Source organism: Antechinus flavipes, chromosome 3 (assembly GCF_016432865.1).
Source record: "Antechinus flavipes isolate AdamAnt ecotype Samford, QLD, Australia chromosome 3, AdamAnt_v2, whole genome shotgun sequence".
Lineage (NCBI taxonomy): Eukaryota > Metazoa > Chordata > Mammalia > Dasyuromorphia > Dasyuridae > Antechinus > Antechinus flavipes.
This window is the reverse complement of record NC_067400.1, coordinates 426,570,540-426,591,578: the sequence shown is the minus strand read 5'-3', so window position 1 is coordinate 426,591,578 and position 21,039 is coordinate 426,570,540. Positions and strand designations below refer to the sequence as shown.

General features: G+C 32.8%; 1 protein-coding gene across 2 annotated transcripts in view; it reads right to left on the bottom strand.

The window, feature by feature from the left end:
* LOC127554588 (sodium channel protein type 1 subunit alpha-like) overlaps window positions 1-21,039 on the bottom strand; it is a 205,395-nt gene that overhangs the window by 19,321 nt on the left and 165,035 nt on the right. For both annotated transcript variants that reach the window (XM_051986234.1, XM_051986233.1), the window contains 2 exons: window positions 17,878-18,159; window positions 17,271-17,324 (listed from right to left, as the gene is read on the bottom strand). In XM_051986234.1, coding sequence (XP_051842194.1) covers window positions 17,271-17,324; window positions 17,878-18,159 — 336 coding nt within the window. The remainder of the gene's footprint in view (window positions 1-17,270; window positions 17,325-17,877; window positions 18,160-21,039) is intronic.

The following is a 21,039-nucleotide window of genomic DNA, read 5'->3' as shown; positions in this document are numbered from 1 at the left end:
GGCAGAGCAAAATTGTGACTTGCTCAGAGTTACAGCAAGTAAATGTTGGGAGCTACTTTTGAACTCAGTTTTCCTAACTCCACACCCAGCTCTTTATTTATTCTACCATCTAGACTTATAATAACTATTTTAGTATTCATCAATATATTTTTACAGATATTAGTGAAAATTTAATTTCTTAAATTATCTCATAAGAAATTAATATTTGTTGTACTATACTAAAGTTTATTTACACATTACCTTGTAACAATTAAATGACTGTGGATTCTTGAGGGTTATACTAGTGAACCATAACTGAAATGCTAAGTTAGAAAATTAGAAAGGCTTAAAGAATGGACCCTTCAGTGGACTATATTTATATGAGGTAACAATCGTATTAGTGGTTGGGGGAGAGAAACAGGAAAGATTTCATGAATATGGTGCTTGATCTGTCTTAATGCAAGGTGAAGGTAACAAAGAAGTGATTTTGAGGTCTCTGAGATAGCAAGGGAAAAGATACAGAAAGTTTCCTGATTGAGGTATAAAGAGAAAAAACAGTTTGGATGAATCATGGAGTGAGGAAAGGAAAGGAATGTTCAAAGTGACTGGAATGGGGCCAGGTTGCATAAGGTTTTAATAGTTAGACAGTGGGAGGCAGAGCTAAGATGGTAGAGAAAAGCCAGGAAGTTGCCTGAGATCTCCTCATTTTTCCTCAAAATGACATTTAATCAAGCTTCTAAATAATTTTTGGAGCCACAGAACTCATAAAAAGATGGATGAAACAATTTTCCAACCCAAAATAACTTGAAAGGATGGCAGAAAAAAATCCATCTCACTTAGGTAAAATAGGTAAAAGATGCTTAGGCAATGACTGAGTAGGCCAGTAGGAGGCTTTTAGCTATATCACAGACAAGCAATTGAGGCCCCTGATCCAGCAAGTCAGAAGCACAGCAGACCAACTATGAGACCTCCAGTTTCAGCACAACTAGCAAATCAAAAGCCCTGAAACCCTGGCAAAACAGGCACAATAAGACCTTATCACTCCACCATAGTGGGCAAGCTGCCATTCTTGAAGGCCCTGGTACAGAAAGCCCAGTGATTAATTCTCTGACCACCCAGTGAAGGAAGCTTGGAATTAATTGCTTTGAATATATACCTAAATGCTAATTAATTTTATCAAACTGATTATTTTAAACAGTATGTTCAGACACTTTCTGCTATGGCCAAAAAGTATGAACCAAATATTTGTGTGCTTGTATATGTGGGTATGAGATTGAGAGAAAGAGAGAATATCAATATTTTACTCAATGTTATAGTAACATTTCAGTTATCTGTATATTCTTTCTATCTAATGTTTCCATAAGCAGGTGTCTTGTCCACTGTGCTTTGTATGTCTTGTGATATTACCTTAAAAAAAAAAAACGGATTTAAAAAATCAAATAAGAGAGGTAGGAGAAAAACTGGGAAAAAGAAATGAATCATGCAAGAGAATTATGAAAAAAGAATCAAAGTCTAGAAAAGTAAACACAAAAATTGATTGAAGAAAATAATTCCTTAAAAAGTAGAATTAGCTGGGGGGCAGAACCAAGATGACAGAGAGGGCACACATTTCTTTCTGACCTTCTCAGGCTAATTAGCAAATCCAGCCTTTGAATTAATTCTGGACTGGCAGACTCCACAAATTTTGGTAGTGCAACAAATTACTATCAGAAGATAATTTCAAAGCTCTCCAGAAAAGGTCTGTTTCAATCAGGCACAGAGGGAGACAGGTCAAGTGCAAGCAAGTCTAGCACAGATGCTGAGTGGGCAGCACAGACCTCGGGGTGAGGGCTCTATGTGCTGGAGAATCTACAGGAAGGAATCTATCACAGTGGTTACTCTGCCCTGGATGCAATCCAGTAGATCAGCAGAGAAGTTATAAAACATCCAACACAAACATAAAAGATAAATAGAGAACCCTAAAATGTCAGAATTCCATAAGACCTGCCCACACCCATCCAAGCTGTACTGATTGGCTTAAAGTTTTGTGCTTACTTTTCCAGACTTTGATTTTTTTTTCATAATTCTCTTGCATGATTCATTTCTTTTTCCCAGTTTTTCTCCTACCTCTCTTATTTGATTTTTTAAATCCGTTTTTTTTTTTTTTTTTTTTTTTTTTTTTTTTTAGGTAATAACACAAGACATACAAAGCACAGTGGACAAGACCACCTGCTTATGGAATCATTAGATAGAAAGAATATACAGATAACTGAAATGTTACTATAACATTGAGTAAAATATTGATTGGACAATCTCCCTTGCCCTAAAAGCAGATCTCAACTTTTTAGAAAAATGAGTAAAAACCCAAAAGAACTCTGACCATAGATAGTTTTATGGTAAAAGAGAAGAACAAATTTCAAACCCTGAGGAGATTAAAAGCAGATTGTCTCCAGATGAAGCCCAAAGGGTGATATAAGTTGGTCCCCATCACACAAAGCTCTCATAGAAAAAAAATTACAAAAGATCTTAAAAGAGAGCTGGAAAAAAAAATAAGGGAAGGAAATGAAAACTTTACAAGAGAGCTTGGAAAAGAAAACACAAATTATATAAAGAAAATTCATCATAAAATAGACTTAGTGAAATGGAAAAACATCTAACTCCTTAAAAATAGATTTGACAAAATGGAAAAAGAAAACAACTCCCCAAATAACAGAATTTGTGAAATGGAAAAAGAAAACAACCTCTTGAAAAACAGAATTTGTGAAATGGGAAAAATAACTCCCTAAAAAAAGAGTTTGTGAATTGGAAAAAAAAATCCATAGAACAAAACTACTAATTTAAAAATTCAATTGGAAAAATACAAAAAGAATTTTGAAAAAGCAAATGAAGAAAATAATTAACTAAAAATCAGAACTGAACAAATGGAAATAAATGACTTAATAAGACATCAAGAATCAGTCAAGCAAAACCAAAAAAATGAAAAAAAAATAGAAGAAAATGTAAAATACTTACTTGGGAAAACAGCTGACCTGGAAAATAAATCTAGTAGAGACAATTTAAGGATTTATTGGACTTCCTAAAAACCATGATGCAAAAAAGATTGTTTTTCAGGAAATCATCAAAGAGAACTGCCTTGATGTCATAGAATCAGAAGGTAAAATAGATATTGAAATAATTCACTGAACACCTTCTGAAAGAGACCCCAAAATTAAAACTCTAAGGAATATTTCTAAATTTCAGAACTATTGGACTAAGGAAAAAATATTGCAAGCAGCCAGGAAAAAAAAAAAAAAAACCAATTCAAATACCAAATACCAATGCCATCTTAAAGGATTGAATGGCCTGGAATCTGATATTCTGAAAGACAAAAGAACTTGATTTGCAGCCAAGAATAAACTACCCTGCTAAACTGAGCATTTTCTTTCAGGAAAGAAGATGGACATTCAATGAAACAGCTGAATTCCATTTATTTCTGATGAAAAGACCAGAGCTGAATAAAAAATTTGACTTCCAAATATAAAACCCAAGAGAAGCATAAGCAATAAGAAAAGAACTCTTGAAAAATGTGTCTCTGTTATGGGCATACATAGATAGTTCATGTATAATTTGATTTTACTGTTATAATATAAAAAAGAAATGAGGTAGAAAGAGGATTATACCAGAAAAGGGGGAAAATAGAGGTAAAATGAGGGAAATTACATCTCACAAAGAGACAAAGAAAACCTATTATAATTGAGGACAGAAGGCATGAGGATAAACATTGTCATGAATCTTAGTCTCATCAGATTTGACTCAAAGAGAGAATATTAGACATATTTGGTTACACAGAGAAACTCCTCTCACCTTACCAGAAAGTGGTAGGGGAAAGGGGGAAAAGAGAAGGGGTAGGCTAATAGAAGGGAAATCAGAAATAGTAGGAGAAAAGTATCAGAAAGAGGGAGGGCTGCTTGAGGCAATTAGTACTCATAAGTAAAATATTATGGATGAGGAAAGGAAAAAAGGAAAGAGAAAAGTATAATTTGGGGTAAATAAGATGGTAGGAAATATAGAATTAGTAGTTTTTACTGTAAATGTGAATGGGGTGAACTCTCCCATAAAGTGGAAGCAGATAGCAAACTGGATTAAAAGTAGAACCCTACAATATGTTGTTTACAAGAAACACATTTAAAGCAAAGTGACACATACAAGGCTGGAGTAGAATCTATTATGCTTCAGATGAGATAAAAAAAAGCAGAGGTAGTTATCCTTATCTCAGATCAAGCAAAAGCAAGAATTGACCTAATTAAAAGAGATAAGGAAGGAAATAATATTTTGCTAAAGGATGCCATAGATAAGGAAGCAATATCAATACTAAACATGTATGCACCATGTGGCATAGCATCTACATTACTAAAGGACAAGTTAAGAGAGCTGCAAGAAGAAATAGAGAACAAAACTATAAATAGATAAATAGAACCATAAAATAAATAAGAAAGAAGTTAAGGAGGTAAATAGAATACTAGAAAAGTTAGCTATGATAAATCTTTGGAAAAAATTTAATGGAGACAGAAAGGAGTACACTTTCTTCTTGGCAGTTCATGGAAACTATACAAAAATTGACCATATATTAGGACATAATGATCTCAAAATCAAATGCAGAAAGGCAGAAAGAGTAAATGCATTTTTTTTTTCAGATCATGATACAAAAAAAAATTACATTCAGTAGAAGGCCAGGAGAAAATAAACCAAAAAGTAATTGGAAACTAAATAATCTCATTCTAACCAATGAATGAGTGAAACAGCAAATCATAGACACAATTAATAATTTCATTCAAGAAAATGACAATAATGAAACAACATACCAAAATTTGTGGGATGCAGCCAAAGTGGTAATAAGGGGAAATTTTATATCACTAGATGTTTACTTGGATAAAACAGAGAAAGAGAAGATCAATGAATTGGGCTTGCAAAAAAAAAAAGCTAGAAAAAAGAACAAATTAAAATTCCCCAATCAAATTCCAAATTTGAAATTCTAAAAATAAAAGGAGAGATTAATAAAATTCAAAGTAAAAAACTACTGAATTAATTAATAAAACTAAGAGTAGGTTTTATGAAACAACCAACAAAATAGATATACCTTTAGTTAATTGATTTAAAAAAAGGAAAGAGAAAAATAAAATTGTTAGTTTCAATAATGAAAAGGGAGAACTTTCCACCAATGAAGAGGAAATTAGAGCAATAATTAGAAGTTATTTTGCCCAACTTTATGCCAAAAAATTTGATAATCTAAGTAAAATGGAGGAATGATTATGAAAATAAAGATTTCCCAGATTAAGAGAAGAGAAATAAATTACTTAAATAGTCTCATTTTAGAAAAAGAAATAGAACAAACTATTAATCAACTCCTTAAGAAAAAATCTCCAGAGCCAGATGTATTTACATGTGAATTCTACCAAACATTTAAAGAACAATTAACTCCAATACTATATAAACTATTTGAAAAAATATCGAAAGAAGCATTCCTGCCAAACTCCTTTTATGACACAGATATGGTGCTGATACCTAAACCAGGTAGGATGAAAACAGAGAAAGAAAATTATAGGCCAATTTCCCTAATGAATATTGATGCAAAAATCTTAAATAAAATATTATCAAAGAGATTACAGAAAGTCATCCCCTGGATAATATACCAAGACCAAGTAGGATTTACATCAGAAATTCAGGGCTGGTTCAATATTAGGAAAATTATTAGCATAATTAACTATATCAATAACCACATTAATCAAAACCATATAATTATCTCAATAGATGAAGAAAAAGCATTTGATAAAATCCAACACATTCCTATTAAAAACACTAGAGAGTACAGGAATAAATGAACTTTTCCTTAAAATAGTCAATAGCATCTATTTAAAATAAGCAGCAAGCATAATATATAATGGGGATAAAGTACAATCATTCCCAATAAGATCAGAAGTGAAACAAGGTTGCCTACTATTACCATTACTATTCAGATTGTATTAGAAATGCTAGTTTCATCAGTAAGAGAAGAAAAAGAAATTAAAGGAATTAGAGTAGGTAATAAGGAAATCAAATTATTACTCTTTGTAGATGATATGATGGTATACTTAGAGAACCCGAGAGAATAAACTAAAAAACTGTTAGAAATAATCCACAACTTAAACAAAGTTTCAGGATACAAAATAAATCCACACAAATCATCAGCATTTTTAAACATCACTAACAAAATGCAATAGCAAGAGATACAAGAAGAAATTACATTCAAAATAACTGTCAATAGTATAAAATATTTGGGAATCTATTTACGAAGGGAAAATCAGGAACTATATGTGCAAAATTACAAAACACTTTCCACACAAATAAGTCATATCTAAACAATTGGAAAAATATCAAGTGCTCTTGGATAGGCTGAGCAAATATAATAAAAATGACAATACTCCCTAAACTAATCTATTTATTTAGTGCTATATCAATCAGACTCCCAGGAAACTATTTTACTGACCTAGAAAAAATAACAACAAAATTCATCTGGAAGAACAAAAGATCATGAATTTTCAGGGAATTAATGAAAAAATGCAAATGAAGTGGCTTTGCTGTATCAGATTTAAAGCGATATTTTAGAGCAGAAAAACATTTGGTACTGGCTAAGAAACAGAATAGTTGATCAATGGAACAAGTTAGGTTCACAGGACAAAATTGTCAATAACTATAGTAATATAGTGTTTGACAAACCCAAAGACCTTAGTTTTTGGGATGAGAACTCACTATTTGACAAAAACTGCTGGGAAAATTGGAAATTAGTATGGCAGAAACTAGGTATTGACTTACATTTAACCTCCTATGCCAAGATAAGGTTCAAATGGGTTAATGATTTAAACATAAAGAGTGATATTATAAGCAAATTAGAAAAACAAAGGATAGTTTACCTCTCAAATCTGTGGAGAAGGAAGGAATTTGTGACCAAAGAACAACTGGAATACATTATTGAATACAAAATAGATAATTTTGCTTATAAAGTTAAAAAGTTTTTGTATAAACAATATCAATGAATATAAGATTATAAGGGAAGCAATAAAGTGGGGCAATTTTTTTACATTCAAGGGCTCTGATAAAGGCCTCATTTCTAAAATATACAGAGAATTGACTCAAATTTATAAGAATTCAAGCCATTCTCCAATTGATAAATGCCCAAAGGATATGATCAGACAATTTTCAGATGAAGAAATTGATACTATTTCTAGTCATATGAAAAGGTGCTCTAAATCACTATTGATCAGAGAAATGCAAATTAAGACAACTCTGAGATACCACTACACACCTGTCAGATTGGCTAAGGTGATAGGAAAAGATAATGATGAATGTTGGAGGGGATGTGGGAAGAGTGGGACACTAATATATTGTTGGTGGAACTGTGAACAGATCCAATCATGCTGGGTGAGCAAAGTTATCAAACTGTGCATACTCTTTGATCCAGCAGTGTTTCTACTGGACTTATATTCCAAAGAGATCTTAAAGGAGGGAAAGGGACCCAGATGTGCAAAAAATGTTTGTGGCATCCATTTTGACTAGAAATTGAAAATTGAGTGAATGTCTATCAATTGGAGAATGGCTGAATAAATTATGGTATATGAATGTTATGGAATGTTATTTTTCTATAAGAAACAACCAACAAGATTATTTCAGAGAGGCCTGCAAAGACTTACATGAACTGATGTTAAATGAAATGAGCAAAAGCAGGAAATCATTATACACAGCAATAACAAGATTATATGATGATCAATTCTGATGGACATGGCGCTCTTTAACAATGAGATGATTCAAACCAGTTCCAATTGTTCAGTGATGAAAAGAACCATCTACATCCAGAGAAAGGACTGTGGGAACTGAGTGTGGTTCACAACATAACATTTTCACTCTTTTTGTTGTTGTTTGCATTTTATGCTGTTTTTCTCTCTCTCTCTTTTTTTTTTTTTTTGTGCAGCATGATAATTATATAAATGATGTAGCAAAGTCAAGAAGCTGGTTTGTATTATATAAAATAGAACATCACGTGCAAGAAGCAGGATGATGCAGTGGTTAAGGTACTTTACTAGGAGATAGGGACATGGACAGTCAAGTTCCAACTTAGACATCTATTAATTGCAAGACCTAAGAAAGCTCAAGCACTTTCTTTACTCCACCATCTTGACTCCACTCCTGAAACTCCTCCTGATTCCTCATACATTTGTTGCCTCAATTTCTTCGTCTGTAAAATGACCAGGTTATAATTCTATGGCTTTTAAATTCTCTTCCAGCTTTAAATCTGTGATTCTATGGTCCTAAATGGACAGAAATGAATAAAGTGCTGTTGGAAGTCCAAGGGGAGTTCCGGTAGTAAAGCCAAGATGGCAGAGTAAAATCAGGAAGGAAGCTTTCCCAGTTTCCCTCACTAACCACATGAAACCAAGCCTCTGAACAGAGCCTGATGGAATTGAAACCACTCTCCAGCTCAAGATAGACTGAAAAAAATTTCAAGAAAGGTCAGTTTCACTGGGGTGAAAAGATTATTCAGCCTAGGTCAGAAAGACTCTGGGAAACTTAATGAGAAGGTCTTAATCACAGCAAATCAGTAACTAATACCCTCAGTCCTGCATCATTAGAGGAACAAAACAGTGGGAGAGCTTCTAATCCCAGTTCAGAAGGTAAACATTAGGAAACCAGACTGTTTCCTGAACAGGGAAGGCAAAACTACCCCCTACAAATACAAAGGGTCCTTGTGCTCAAAGCCAAGGCTCAGAGCTGCACAGGAAGCTTGGGACAGAGCCCCTTTACTCCAGGAGCAGAGTTCCACTTTAAAAGTTAAAAAAAAAGGAAATACAAAAAAAAAGAAGAAAGAAAATGAGCAAGAAACAGAAAAGAACCTTGACCATACAAAGCTACTCTGGAGATAGGGCAGAACAAAACACAAACTCAGACAAGGACATAATGTCCACAGAGGAAATCTGAAAGTGATATGAATTGGTCTCAAGCCCAAGGAGGCTTCTTGGAAGTGACTTTAAAAGACTTTAAAAGGTAAATAAGAGAGGTAGAAGAAAAATAAGAAAGGAAATCAGAGGCATTCATGAGTTGACAATTTGTAAAAGGAAGAAAAAAAATCGTCTGAGGAAAACAACTACTTAAACAGTAGAATAAACAAAATGGAAAAAGTAATACAAAAGATAACTGAAGAAAATTACACCTTAAAAACTAGAACAGGGCAAATGGAAGCTAATGACTTTGTGAAACAGCAAGAATCAAACTAAAAAGAATGAAAAAATGGAAGAAAATGTGAAGTATTTCATTGGCAAAACAGCTAACCTGGAAAATAGATCCAAAAGAGAAAATTTAAAAATTATTGGCCTACCTAAAGGCCATGCCTCCCACCCCCAAGAGCCTGGATAGCATTCTATAAGAGGTCATGAAGGAAAACTGCCTTAATATTCTGGAAACAGAGGGGGAAATATTCATTAAAAGAATCCATCAACCACCTTCAGAGAGAGAGAGATCCTATAAGGAAAACCTCAAGGAACATTGTTGCAAAACTCAAGAACTAAAATCTCAAGGAAAAAATACTGCAAGCTGTTAGACAAAAACAATTTAAATATCAAGGAGCAACAGTCAGGATCACCCAGGATCTATCAGCTTCTACAGTAAAGAATCAGAGGATCTGGAATAACATATTCTGGAAGGCAAAGAACCTGGGGTTACAACTACGAATTAACTACCCCACAAGAGTCAGCATAATCTTTCAGGGGAGGTAATGGAGCTTCAATAAAGAGATTTTCAGTCATTTCTATTAAAAAAAAATAGAACAGAAAATTTAATCTATAAACACAAGATTCAAGAGAAGCATAGAAGAGTAAATAGGGGAAATATATATATTTCAAGGTTAAACTGTTTACTTCCTTAGATGGGAAAATGATATCTATAACTCTTGAGAACTATATCTGTCATTGGGACAGACAAAAGTGGGCATCAGAAGGGCTGAGAGTGTGGTTGTGAATGGACTCTGATGTGACAACATTAAAGAAAAAGACATTGAGGGGTTAAAAAAAGGTCTGTACTGGAAAAAAGAGTAAAGGGGAGGGATTATGAAATGATAGAAAAATTAGAAAAATAGAAAAAAAAGCATGGTAAATCTATTAGGCAGTTAGAAGGAATATATATATGGTGTGGGTATAAGCTGATTTTGGTATAAAGATATGAAGAAATGAAGGAGTGAAAAAATGATTGTACTGAGAGAACAGGGAAAAGGGGAAACAGAATGGGACAAAGTATATCATATGCAGAGATAAGGAAGATTTGTTAACAGCAGAAGGAAAGAAGGAGGGGTGAGCATTGTTTGATTCTTACTCTCATCAGATTTGGCTCAAAGAGGCAATAACATACTCAGGTATAAAAATGTAACTTATCTATAGTGAAGCAGGAAAGGAAGGAGAAAAGAAAAAGGCAGATTGATAGAAGCAGGGCAGATGAGGGGGGCAGACCATTCTGATCTGGTGGTCAGAAGAAAAATAGTCAGTAGAGTTTATACAAAGTGTTGCAAAAGTCTTTGTTTAAATAGCTTAATATGGTACCACAATTTTTGGAATATCTTGCATTTTATCTTAAGTGTATTTGGAAGCCATTAGAATTGATTGAATAAGGGAGTTATGTGTTTAAGGAAAATTACTTTGACAGTAGAATGGAAGATAGACTTGGGTGAGGATGGTCTTGAAGCAGAGAACTAATTGGGGAATATTGTAATAATCTAGGTGAGAGATGATGAGGGCTTGAATTAAGGTGTTAACTGAGTAGAAAGATAGTGGTAGATATTGAAGATATCATAAAGATATTAAAGGCAAGATTTAGCAGCTAAAGGGATATGTGGAAGCAGGGAGAATGAAAAGTTGAAGATAAGCCAAAAATTATGAACCTGAGATGCTATAAGGGTGATGAAGTCTATAGAAATAGGGATGTATAGAAGAGGAAATGATTTAGAGGCAAAGATAATTAGTAGTGTTTGGAACAAGTTTAATTTAATAAGTCACCTGGGACATCCAGTTGAAATGTAAAACAGTAACTTGATGATGTAGGACTAAATCTCAGGATAAAATGGAATATCTATCTATCTAGGAATTATCTGCATGGAAAAGATAATTAAACCCATAGAAGATGATAAAGGTTATCAAATGTATCTATAACATGATAAGAGAAGAGGGACAAGAGAAATATGGGAAACACCCATATTTAAAGACTATAAGAGAATAAACCAATAAATGAGACTGAAAAAAGTAATCAGACAAGAAGAAGGTTAATTTGTCCAAAGTAGTTTCATGAAAACCTAGAGAAGAAAGATCATTAAAGCTAGGTAGCCAGCAAGGCCAAATTTAGAAGGTTGAGAAGGACTAGAACTGAAAAAAAGACAGACAGCAATTAGATCTCATTGACAATTTTAGATAGAACAGTTTTAGTTGAATGAAAAGGTGAAGAAATCAGATTACAAAGGAATAAGAAATGAGTGAAAGGAGAAATGAATTGTTTCAAGGACTTTGGCTGAGAAAATAATAACAGTTAATATTTGTCATGTGTCTCTTACTGGTGTTTTTTTTTTTTTTTTTTTAAGAAAGCTTATTGATGTCCTATTGAGTTTTTTTTTCTAAAATAAATTTATTTAGATCTTCTATTTCCTTTTCTGCTACTCTAGACAGTTTGAATTTTTATAAATAATCTTCCATTTCTCTTAAATGTATCAATTTTTTTGGTATATAATTGGGCAAAATAACTCCTTATAATTAATTTCATCTTCATTAGTGGTATATTCACCCTTTTCATTTTAATAATGATTTGTTTTTCCTCTCTTTAAATCAGTTTAAGCAATCGTTTATTTTTTTTTAATAAAAACAAATCCTAGTTTTATTTATTAATTCATTTTTACTGTATCTTATACATTGGATATCATTAATAAATGCTTGTTAAATTGAATCTAAATATGGACAGTTTAGATTTTGGACTAAGTTGTCTAAAAGGTTTTGATAAATTTTAGGAAAGGGAATTCTTAATTGGGTGCCCTTATGACAATGAAGTCACAGGTCTAGATTACAAAAAAAAAAACAAATAAAATTATTAGGGGCATGATTAGGATGAATATGTACTTGAAGACCTATTTTATAAAATAATTTGAGGGTAAAGATATTGAAATATTACTTATTAGTCAACACTTCAATAGCTACATGATCTCAAAAGCATGAGCACTACCTCAACTGGTCAGCTGGCTCCTTTTAATTTTTTTTTGTTATTTGCATCTAGATGTTCCAATCTATAGACCTTGTTCTATTGTTTTAAATATTTTGTGGATACCAGTATTATGGACAGGCTATCTATTTGTTTATCTTCAGCATAATATGACAAGTCCATATCCTTTACTGGCTTTGACCTTGTCCTGAACAGTGTTTTCTTAAAGACTCTTTTTGTGCAGCTCATTGTTGAAAATATGCAACAATCTTATAACCACCACAATCTTTCCATCATCCTTTGGGTCAGCAACAATTGTGTTTATTGCCATATTGTGGTGATGCATGATTTATATTCACATAGAATCCCTGGAAAAATAGTTGTGTGTAAAAAAAGGCAGGTTTTGGGGCAATGAATGGATAGTTTGGAATTATTGAAAGAACTGTAGAATGTTACAATTTTGATCAACTCAGATGTCCTCTGTTCAGTTTTGCATCATAGGCCAACTCAGTTATCTATCTGTTCAAGTAGACAATGCCCATTAAATCTTTTTCATTCTTTCTATATGGATTGATAAGCTAATCTTCTTGAGTGAATTTTCTTAGATTTCACTGATACAAATTTGTGGAACCTTTCACTCTAATCCTGACTTTTTATCACTCCCTCTTTTTTCTTCATTTTCTTCCTTTCCTAATTTGACGCAGTAGTTAACCAAGTTCTACTTTGTTGTTGTTGTTTGATCATTCAAAGTTGAATCCAATTCTTTGTGATTCAATGTGGGATTTTCATGGCAAAGATATTAGAGTGACTTGCCATTTTCTTCTCTAGCTCATTTTATAAATGAAGAGATTAAAGCAAACAAGGTTAAGTGATTGGCCCAGGACCACACAACTAGTAAGCATCTGATGCCAGATTTGAATTTAGGAAGATGATCTTCCTGACTCCAAGCCCAGGATTCTATCTGCTATAACACCTAGCTATCCTTAGTTCTACTATATAGTATAATTTACTCTAGAATCTCCTTTCCCCTGCAATATGTCTTCTTATGGACTCCTACCATCCTTCTTCTCATTTGTGCTTCTATACTTCTGTGAAAGTAATGCAATTATTCTGATGGATTCCACACCAAATTCATAGTACTTAATCTCAACTAGGCCTTTACTACAGCCAAATACTTGCTTCCTTTGGGACTCCATTTGCTTCTAATTTTCTTGAAATATATCTTCTAATCTCATCGCTCAATTGACATTTCACTCTCCAGAATGATCACTTAATTGTCAGATCTAATGTCCTTTTGACAGTCTTCATTTTTGTCTTCTTTAACATTTGATATATTAACTACCTCTACATTTCTCTAGAATATTCTTTCCTCTCTTGGTTTTTGACACTGCTCTGTCTTTATTTTCTTTTTACCTGGTTAATTGTTTTTACCCACTTTCCTTTGATGTATCAATACATGCATATCCAAGGCCCTGCTCTGGGCCCTCTTTGATTATTTCTGTTCTCTTAGTGACCTTATCAACTTCCATATGTTTAATTATCAGATTTATTCTAGTATCATTCAGAGAATCCAACCTTAGTTTTCTTTTTTCTTTTTCCCATGAGATCCAGTCTTGTGTCATTAATTATTACCAGACATTTTGAACTGCACATCTCATAGACATCTCAAAATGAACATGCCCAAAACAGAACTCATCTTCCTTCTAGCAAAATCAATACTTCTTTTAAATTTCCCTATTTCTGTAGAGGTGCCACCCTCCTTCCAGTTACCCTGGTGTACGGCATTGGGGTCATCCTTGACTCCTCACTCTGTCCCCTATTCCACATATCTAAACAATTACCATATCTTGTTGATTCTAACTCCACAATTTTTATCTCATCCATTTCCTTCTTTCTTTCACAAAACAACCAGCCTAGATCAGATTTTTTCCCTGTTCTTCCCTGTAATAATTACAATAGCTTTTAATTAGACTGTCTATCTTAAAATCACTCCCTCCTCCAGTCTAAGTCAGTCAACAAGCATTTAACAAGTACCTACTATGTTCTTGGTAGGATGCTAAGTGTAGGGGATACAAAAAAAGAAAAAAACTCAGTTCTTGTTCTCAAAGAATTCAGTCATGCTTCACATAACTGTCAAGATGATTTTCCTAAAGCACCTAAAAGTTTGATCATGTTAACTGCCTTCCTCAAAAAGACTCTCTTGGCTTCCTGTTACCTCTAGGATTCCTGTTTACCACCTAAAGACATTCACATTTTGGCTTAATTTTCTACTCTTAGTTTTCATTATTTCTTGCATGTGACTTCCCAATTCTTATCTCTGTACATTTGTATAGATGTAACAATTTCTGGAAAATATTCCCTCTCCTTCTGCTAAGAAGTCCCAGTTTCCTGTAAAGCTCAATCCAGAAACCATTTCCTATACTGGCTTTTTCCTGATACCCTTCTCACTAAGTTAATAGTTCCTCCTCATTCCAAATTCCTTATATTTGTTTTGCATATAGTATGTGTATGTATGTGTGTGTGTGTATGAGAGGTAATGTGGCAGAGAGGATAAAAAACTGTCCTTGTAGCCAGTAAAACTAGCCTGTGACATATTGGTTATGTGACCTTGCCTAGACCCTTAGTGCTCTAGGCAATTCTCTAACAATATAAATTGAGGAGAAAGTATTGATGTATACTGGTACATTAAATTCCTCACCAGGAGCTCTCTATAGCAATGAATTCCCAGGTCCTGTCTCAGTTGCTAGATGTACACTTGTTTTCCCCAACTAAATGGCACATCCTCTAGTGTAGTGTTTTTTTCCCCTCATTTTTGTCTTTGAATCCATAGTGCAAAGCACCACACAGGCATTTAAAAAAAAAACCCGCAAAAAAAACTTGCTGAGTGAGTGGCAGACAATTCTGGTGATTATTGTCCAATGTTGCCACTCAGTCCCAAGTGGAACAAAATTTTCTCTATGGTTGTTCATAGTTTTGTTTGATCTTATGTAATACCCATCTTGTTAGAAAAGAACCTTAAAGATTTCACTTTGCTGCTCTGAGTCAAATGATTTTTTTTTTTTTTTGACAAACATATTGTGGAACCTGATTCTCTATTTTTCTTTGTTTGAAATATGATTATAATAAAGTAATCTGCTATGGAAAATAATTGCTGAGAATTTTGTCTGTTGCTTTCTTTTGTTTTCAAGAAGAATACTCTTAACATGTGCAAAGACCATTCTCATAAAGATTTTGTAGCACTGAGAAAGAAAACACTTTTTTAGTAGATGCAAGTGCTTTTATTTCTTCCTGTAAAGTAATAGAATCACCTGTCATTTCCCCCTCATTCTGTTTCAAAATTGTGTTCCTTCTCATATGGAGTTCATCTTCTTACATTTGACTAAAGCAGTTCCTCTTCTCAATTTAATTTTAAGGGTCACTCCTAGTCTCTTAAATGGTACTTAAATGGTCTCTTAAATGGTATTAAGAAATGTGAAGAATTCAATCTCATTTACCTCTGTGGATGAGAACAGATTGTCACAGAACTAAATCAGCAGATTTATTCTACTTCATACCTACCTGTTGTCCTTTTCCCAATTGAATCGACAAATATTCTCAGGAAAATCTAATTTACTTGTATATAAAAATAGGCCTCTGCAGGCTCCTTTTCCTCATACCAACCAATGTTTTGTGATTTGATTCTCTTCATAATCTGTCATTTTTTTTTAGTGTTTTACAAATGAACTTTTAAAAAATTCCCAATCAGTGGTAAAATTCTAAGAAATGTTTAGGTAAATTTATGGGACTTTAAGGACAGTACTAAAAATAGTAGTTGCTGTATAGGAACAAGACCTCAAGCAACACTATCTTCAAAAAGATAAAAGAGGAATATCACACAGAAGGTAATAGAAAGGCACATGGTGGGTGTGAGTAGGTTGCAGCATATAACCAACTCCAGACTCCAAAAAGAGTGGAAGTAAAGAATGTTGTTAAAGAATTATATGGCAGAAATAAAAATTGGGTTGCTTATGTAATTAGAGCAAGAGATTAGAGCTGAGGGTTTCACTGGTGTCCTCAAAATATTATGAGAAATTCAGCACATTGGATTGACCCTCTTTGTGAACTTTCAAGAGGATATGAATGAGAGTCACACACACACACTACACACACACATACACATACACAGACACACACACTTGCATGCATGCACACACGTGTGTTGTGATCCATTGATGAGAACTGATGACATCAAATGTCAATGTATTAAATTAGTATTAAAATAGGATAAAGATAATATGGATTATCTAAATTACTTTTTAAAATACCCCCAGAGTCTACAGCCACAGTATCTTAAAAAATTCATCTTAGCTGTTATTAGAGAGAGGCTACTGGATCCAATGAACATTAGTCTGACTTAATGTGACCTCTCTCTTTGTCACTTTCTTCATCCTTCTCTCATTCTCTCTCTTCCTCTCTCTTTTATTTCTTTCTCTGTCTCAATCTCCAATAATTTCTGTGTCTGTCTGGTGATGAACAAGTTTTTGTGTTATTGTTTTGGCCATAGAGTTAATCATGATTTCTATTATGGTTAGAAGCAATAGACAGATGTGAATTTATGACATGTATATATGTATACTATGTAAGTAGAAGTATTGTATCAATACTTTAAGGATAATTGTTGATTCATACTGAAACCCCTTTAAAACTTAATAAATAATCTTCAAGAGTTTCTCAGGTCAAAAAATTCATCATTTTTTAGACAACTTGATAATGAGTCTTTCTGAAATTAGCCATATCCTTGGATAACAGACATACAGTCTGTCACCAGGCTCATTCCATCTAAGTATTAAATAGAACATGATGCATTTATCAGTTATTTTAGTACATAAAATAATTCAGAATATAATTTTAGTAGGGATTTCTTTTGTTTTTACTTCTTTAATTTATGTACTTCATGTAATCTTCTCTTAATAATGATTATAACAGTTTTCCCTCTTCATTCTCCTCATTATATAATTCAGTTACTTATACAAATTCTAGTAGTTGCATATAAGGACTTATACAACACCAAAAACTACATTTAGTACATTGATGGTACTTACATTTCTTGAGTCAATAGCTGCATACATAATATCCATCCATCCTTTAAATGTGGCCTGTAAATATGATATATATGTCTAACTTTGATATTAAAAATCTTTAAATATGTCAAGAACACAATGTTTTATAGATGACTTAAATGATATATTGATCTATATACTAATATTATATTAATAGATATTTAAAACAGTCAATATGCATTTAATGTATTTTTTCATATAACATGTTTAATTGATCAATCTATTGTTTTTCTACAATTTTCTTTCTTCCTAATAAAATATACTAGTGGAATTCATGACTATAATTTTTAGTAAAAAATAATAACATATATTAGCATATGCAAAGCTTATATAAGATTAAAAAAAGTTAAAGCAGTCAAACTTAAAGATGGGAATTGAGGAAGAAACAGACAGCTAAATCACTCTTTAGATGTTGCATATTCTTGGCTACCACACACTAATAGCTTATCATTAGTTTCTGCTAATGTTAAAAACATAGACCAAAAAAAATGGTTTCATTTTCTTAGTGACTAAATTAGAAGTAACTGTCTTTTAAATTTTTTCATTAACATGCACAATAATGAAATATTGACAGAAAGTTTTTACTTACTACTTGAAGTAAAGAGAGATATCCGAATCCTACATTATCAAAGTTTACTTTAACATTTTTCCACCGGGCAGTCTCATTTCTTTCTATAAGTTCGAAACACTGAGAACGATTATAGACTTGTGAGATGTCAAACATATCATCAGTTGTGGTATTTACACAGTGGTAGAACTTGCCAGCAAACAGATTCACTCCCATGATGCTGAAAATTAGCCAGAATATAAGACAAACCAGAAGCACATTCATGATGGAGGGAATGGCTCCTAAGAGGGCATTCACAACCACCTGGCATACAAATGAAAGGAAAAAAATGTTAGAATGCTTAATCAGTCAAAGAATGAAACATTTTTTTCTACCAACCAATCTTTAGTCCATCTAACTTTATCTATTCACAACTACTTGAGGCTTTTAAAATATAAAATGGAAAATCTTTAAAAAACCAAATAAACAAAAAAAGTCTTTTAAAAACATTTAACAGAATATATCTATTCAGGGAAACAAACAGGGAATGTAACAAACAAACCCACAAGCATGAAAAGTGTAAATGGAAAGCAAAATCAGAAAAACCTTCTGGAAGATAGATGAAGTCAGAATATTTGGTGCTTTCTAGAAAAAAGAGAAATGGGAAAACATAATACAGAAAATTAACTTATTAAAAAGGCAACACATCAAATAATTAAAACAAAAAAAACAAAAAAAAATTGACAATGGGCTGATTGCATCAACAAACTTTTCCTATGTAAAATTAAAAAAATACGGATATCATGATCTAAAACCTAAGTACCTAATTCAAAATATTATTGAAAGCTGAAATACCTAATATATTTGTGACCTTAATTATTCATGCATTATTATTAAGACTAATAATAATTTTGCATAAAAAGCAAGACATTTTTGCGTTATGTATTTCATTAAGATCATAACAGTTTATTTCAAGCTCCAGTCATGTCATTTGTTTCATTTACTGAGTTTAATTCAATAAACTTAATTTAAATGAAACATCATAAAATTAGCCTTATTAGGCAAAGATGATAAGAGGAGGGGTTTGTGTGTGTGGTAAATTCTTAAATTTGAAGTAATTACATTAAGCTTTGTTCTGTGATAATACTCATTTTTCCCTCTAGAATCTTGATTTCCTTCCAGAAAATTTATTAAAAGACAAAAGAAATTTGAATTTTTATGTTTAGCATTGTTGTGTGGGCTGAAATATATTAAATTCTGCCCTTGCCTGCTCACACACAATTTCCAAGGGATTTGCATGTGAGTCGCTGCAAGCTAAATTAGGCTTTGAAGTGGGCATATATAACTGAAAACAGAAGATGTTCCTGGAATTGAATATTAATAACTAGACATATAAATCTACCTAATGTCTTCCTAATTTTGCTAATGCTAGGAATCAATCAAAGAAATAAAAAGAACATCACTGGCATCTATTTATATTTTTCTTATTATAATTTCTGCTACTTTTCTGTCTTCCTTGGGTAAGTTTTTTGAAAATTAGTCTCCAAACAAGATCTATTTGCCAACTCTTTATAATGCTCCCGAGCCACTTATGATCTCTTTGAAATCTGATATGATGTGCAAGTTTGGATTTATTCTTTTGAAGATGTAGGACAATGAGAGAAATGATTTCACAGATGTTAAAACTACCCAAGACAATGAGGAATGAGCATGAAAAACAATTTAGGCTGTGCTACTCAGAATCAAATCATAAACATCATAGCTTAGTTGTCTAGCACAATGGTTCATTGCTAAACTAGCTCAGAGGTTCAAGCTAATTGTTGGTCTATATGACTGGAAAAATTTCAACCCTTTCCTCAATACTTTGGAAATGGTTTTCAGGAATATTTGTGACTTTCTTTCTTCTTTCAAAAATATCACTGGCCAAAATCTGATGAGAAGCTTCATTGAATTTAAGCTAGTCCTTGGCTAAGTGCTAAACTCTATTCGAAGCCTTTCAAGTTTGCTCTCATCAGAGAGAGCTTGGAATAACTGGCATACTTTCTGAGAGCATAGGGTTACCTCCAATGCCACTATAAAATAATAGCATTAGAATTTAATGAATTCTGTTTTTAACCTTGAAGTTAATTTGTTATTTACTTTTCCTCATCTGAATATTTGAACAACCATCTGGATCAGTCCTTATGGACTATATATTGACTTAAAAAGCCACAACTTAATATTATATATTTTATATGGTATATAAAAAAACATTTTCCAATTACGTTTTATTCCTCAGAAAATTCTGAATTTAACATATGTTATCCAGGTAACAGTGAAATAGAGAGTCTATAGAATAAAGTTTCAGAGGTAGAAGATATTTTGAAAGCAATTCTTTCCTGTTATTTTATTGATGAGACAACTGAGGTCAAAAAAAGTTAAATGACTTTCCCCAGTATCATATAGGCAATTAATGGCATAAATTTGAACTCAGGCTTTATTGATTTCAAGAATCTCTATTCCTTAAACCATGTGAATTTGCAAATAATATACATCATTATAGGTACTTCAGTGAGATTAATAGCTAATCCAAAACAGAATCCTTTAGAAACTGGATAAATAAATTTCCAAATTTATCTTATTATTTCTGGAATTTACAATTAGGTGCCTTCATTTTCTCTCTTCTTATTTTCTAAGGAACTTACAATCCAGTTTCTGACTTTATCATTCATTCCACTCTTCACCTCTTCCAAAAGTGTCTAATGATCCCAGCTGCCAAATCCAGTGGCCTTTTGTCTATCCTCATTCTCCCTGACCTCTCTGCATTTTTATACTGTTTCTCATTCTTTCCTACTTGATACTCTCAAATCTCTAGGTTTTCAGGACACTACCTTATTTGGACTCTTATCCTATCTATCTGACAGCTTCTTTCAGTAGATTCTCTTTTAGAACATGCCTTTTAACTGCAGATGTCCCTCAGGGTTCTATTCTGAGCCATCTTTATCCCTTTGCACTCCTTCACTTGGTGATCATATCAGCTTCCATGTACTAAATTACCATCTCTGTCATTACTTCTCAAATCTACCTATCCTGCCCAAACTCTCTGTTGACTACAAATCTTACATCAAACTGCATGTTCAGTACATGTCTTGCACTCAATGTATCCAAAAAGGAAAATATTATTTTTCCTCTCTAAACTTTCCCTTCCCTCCTACTTTCCTTGTT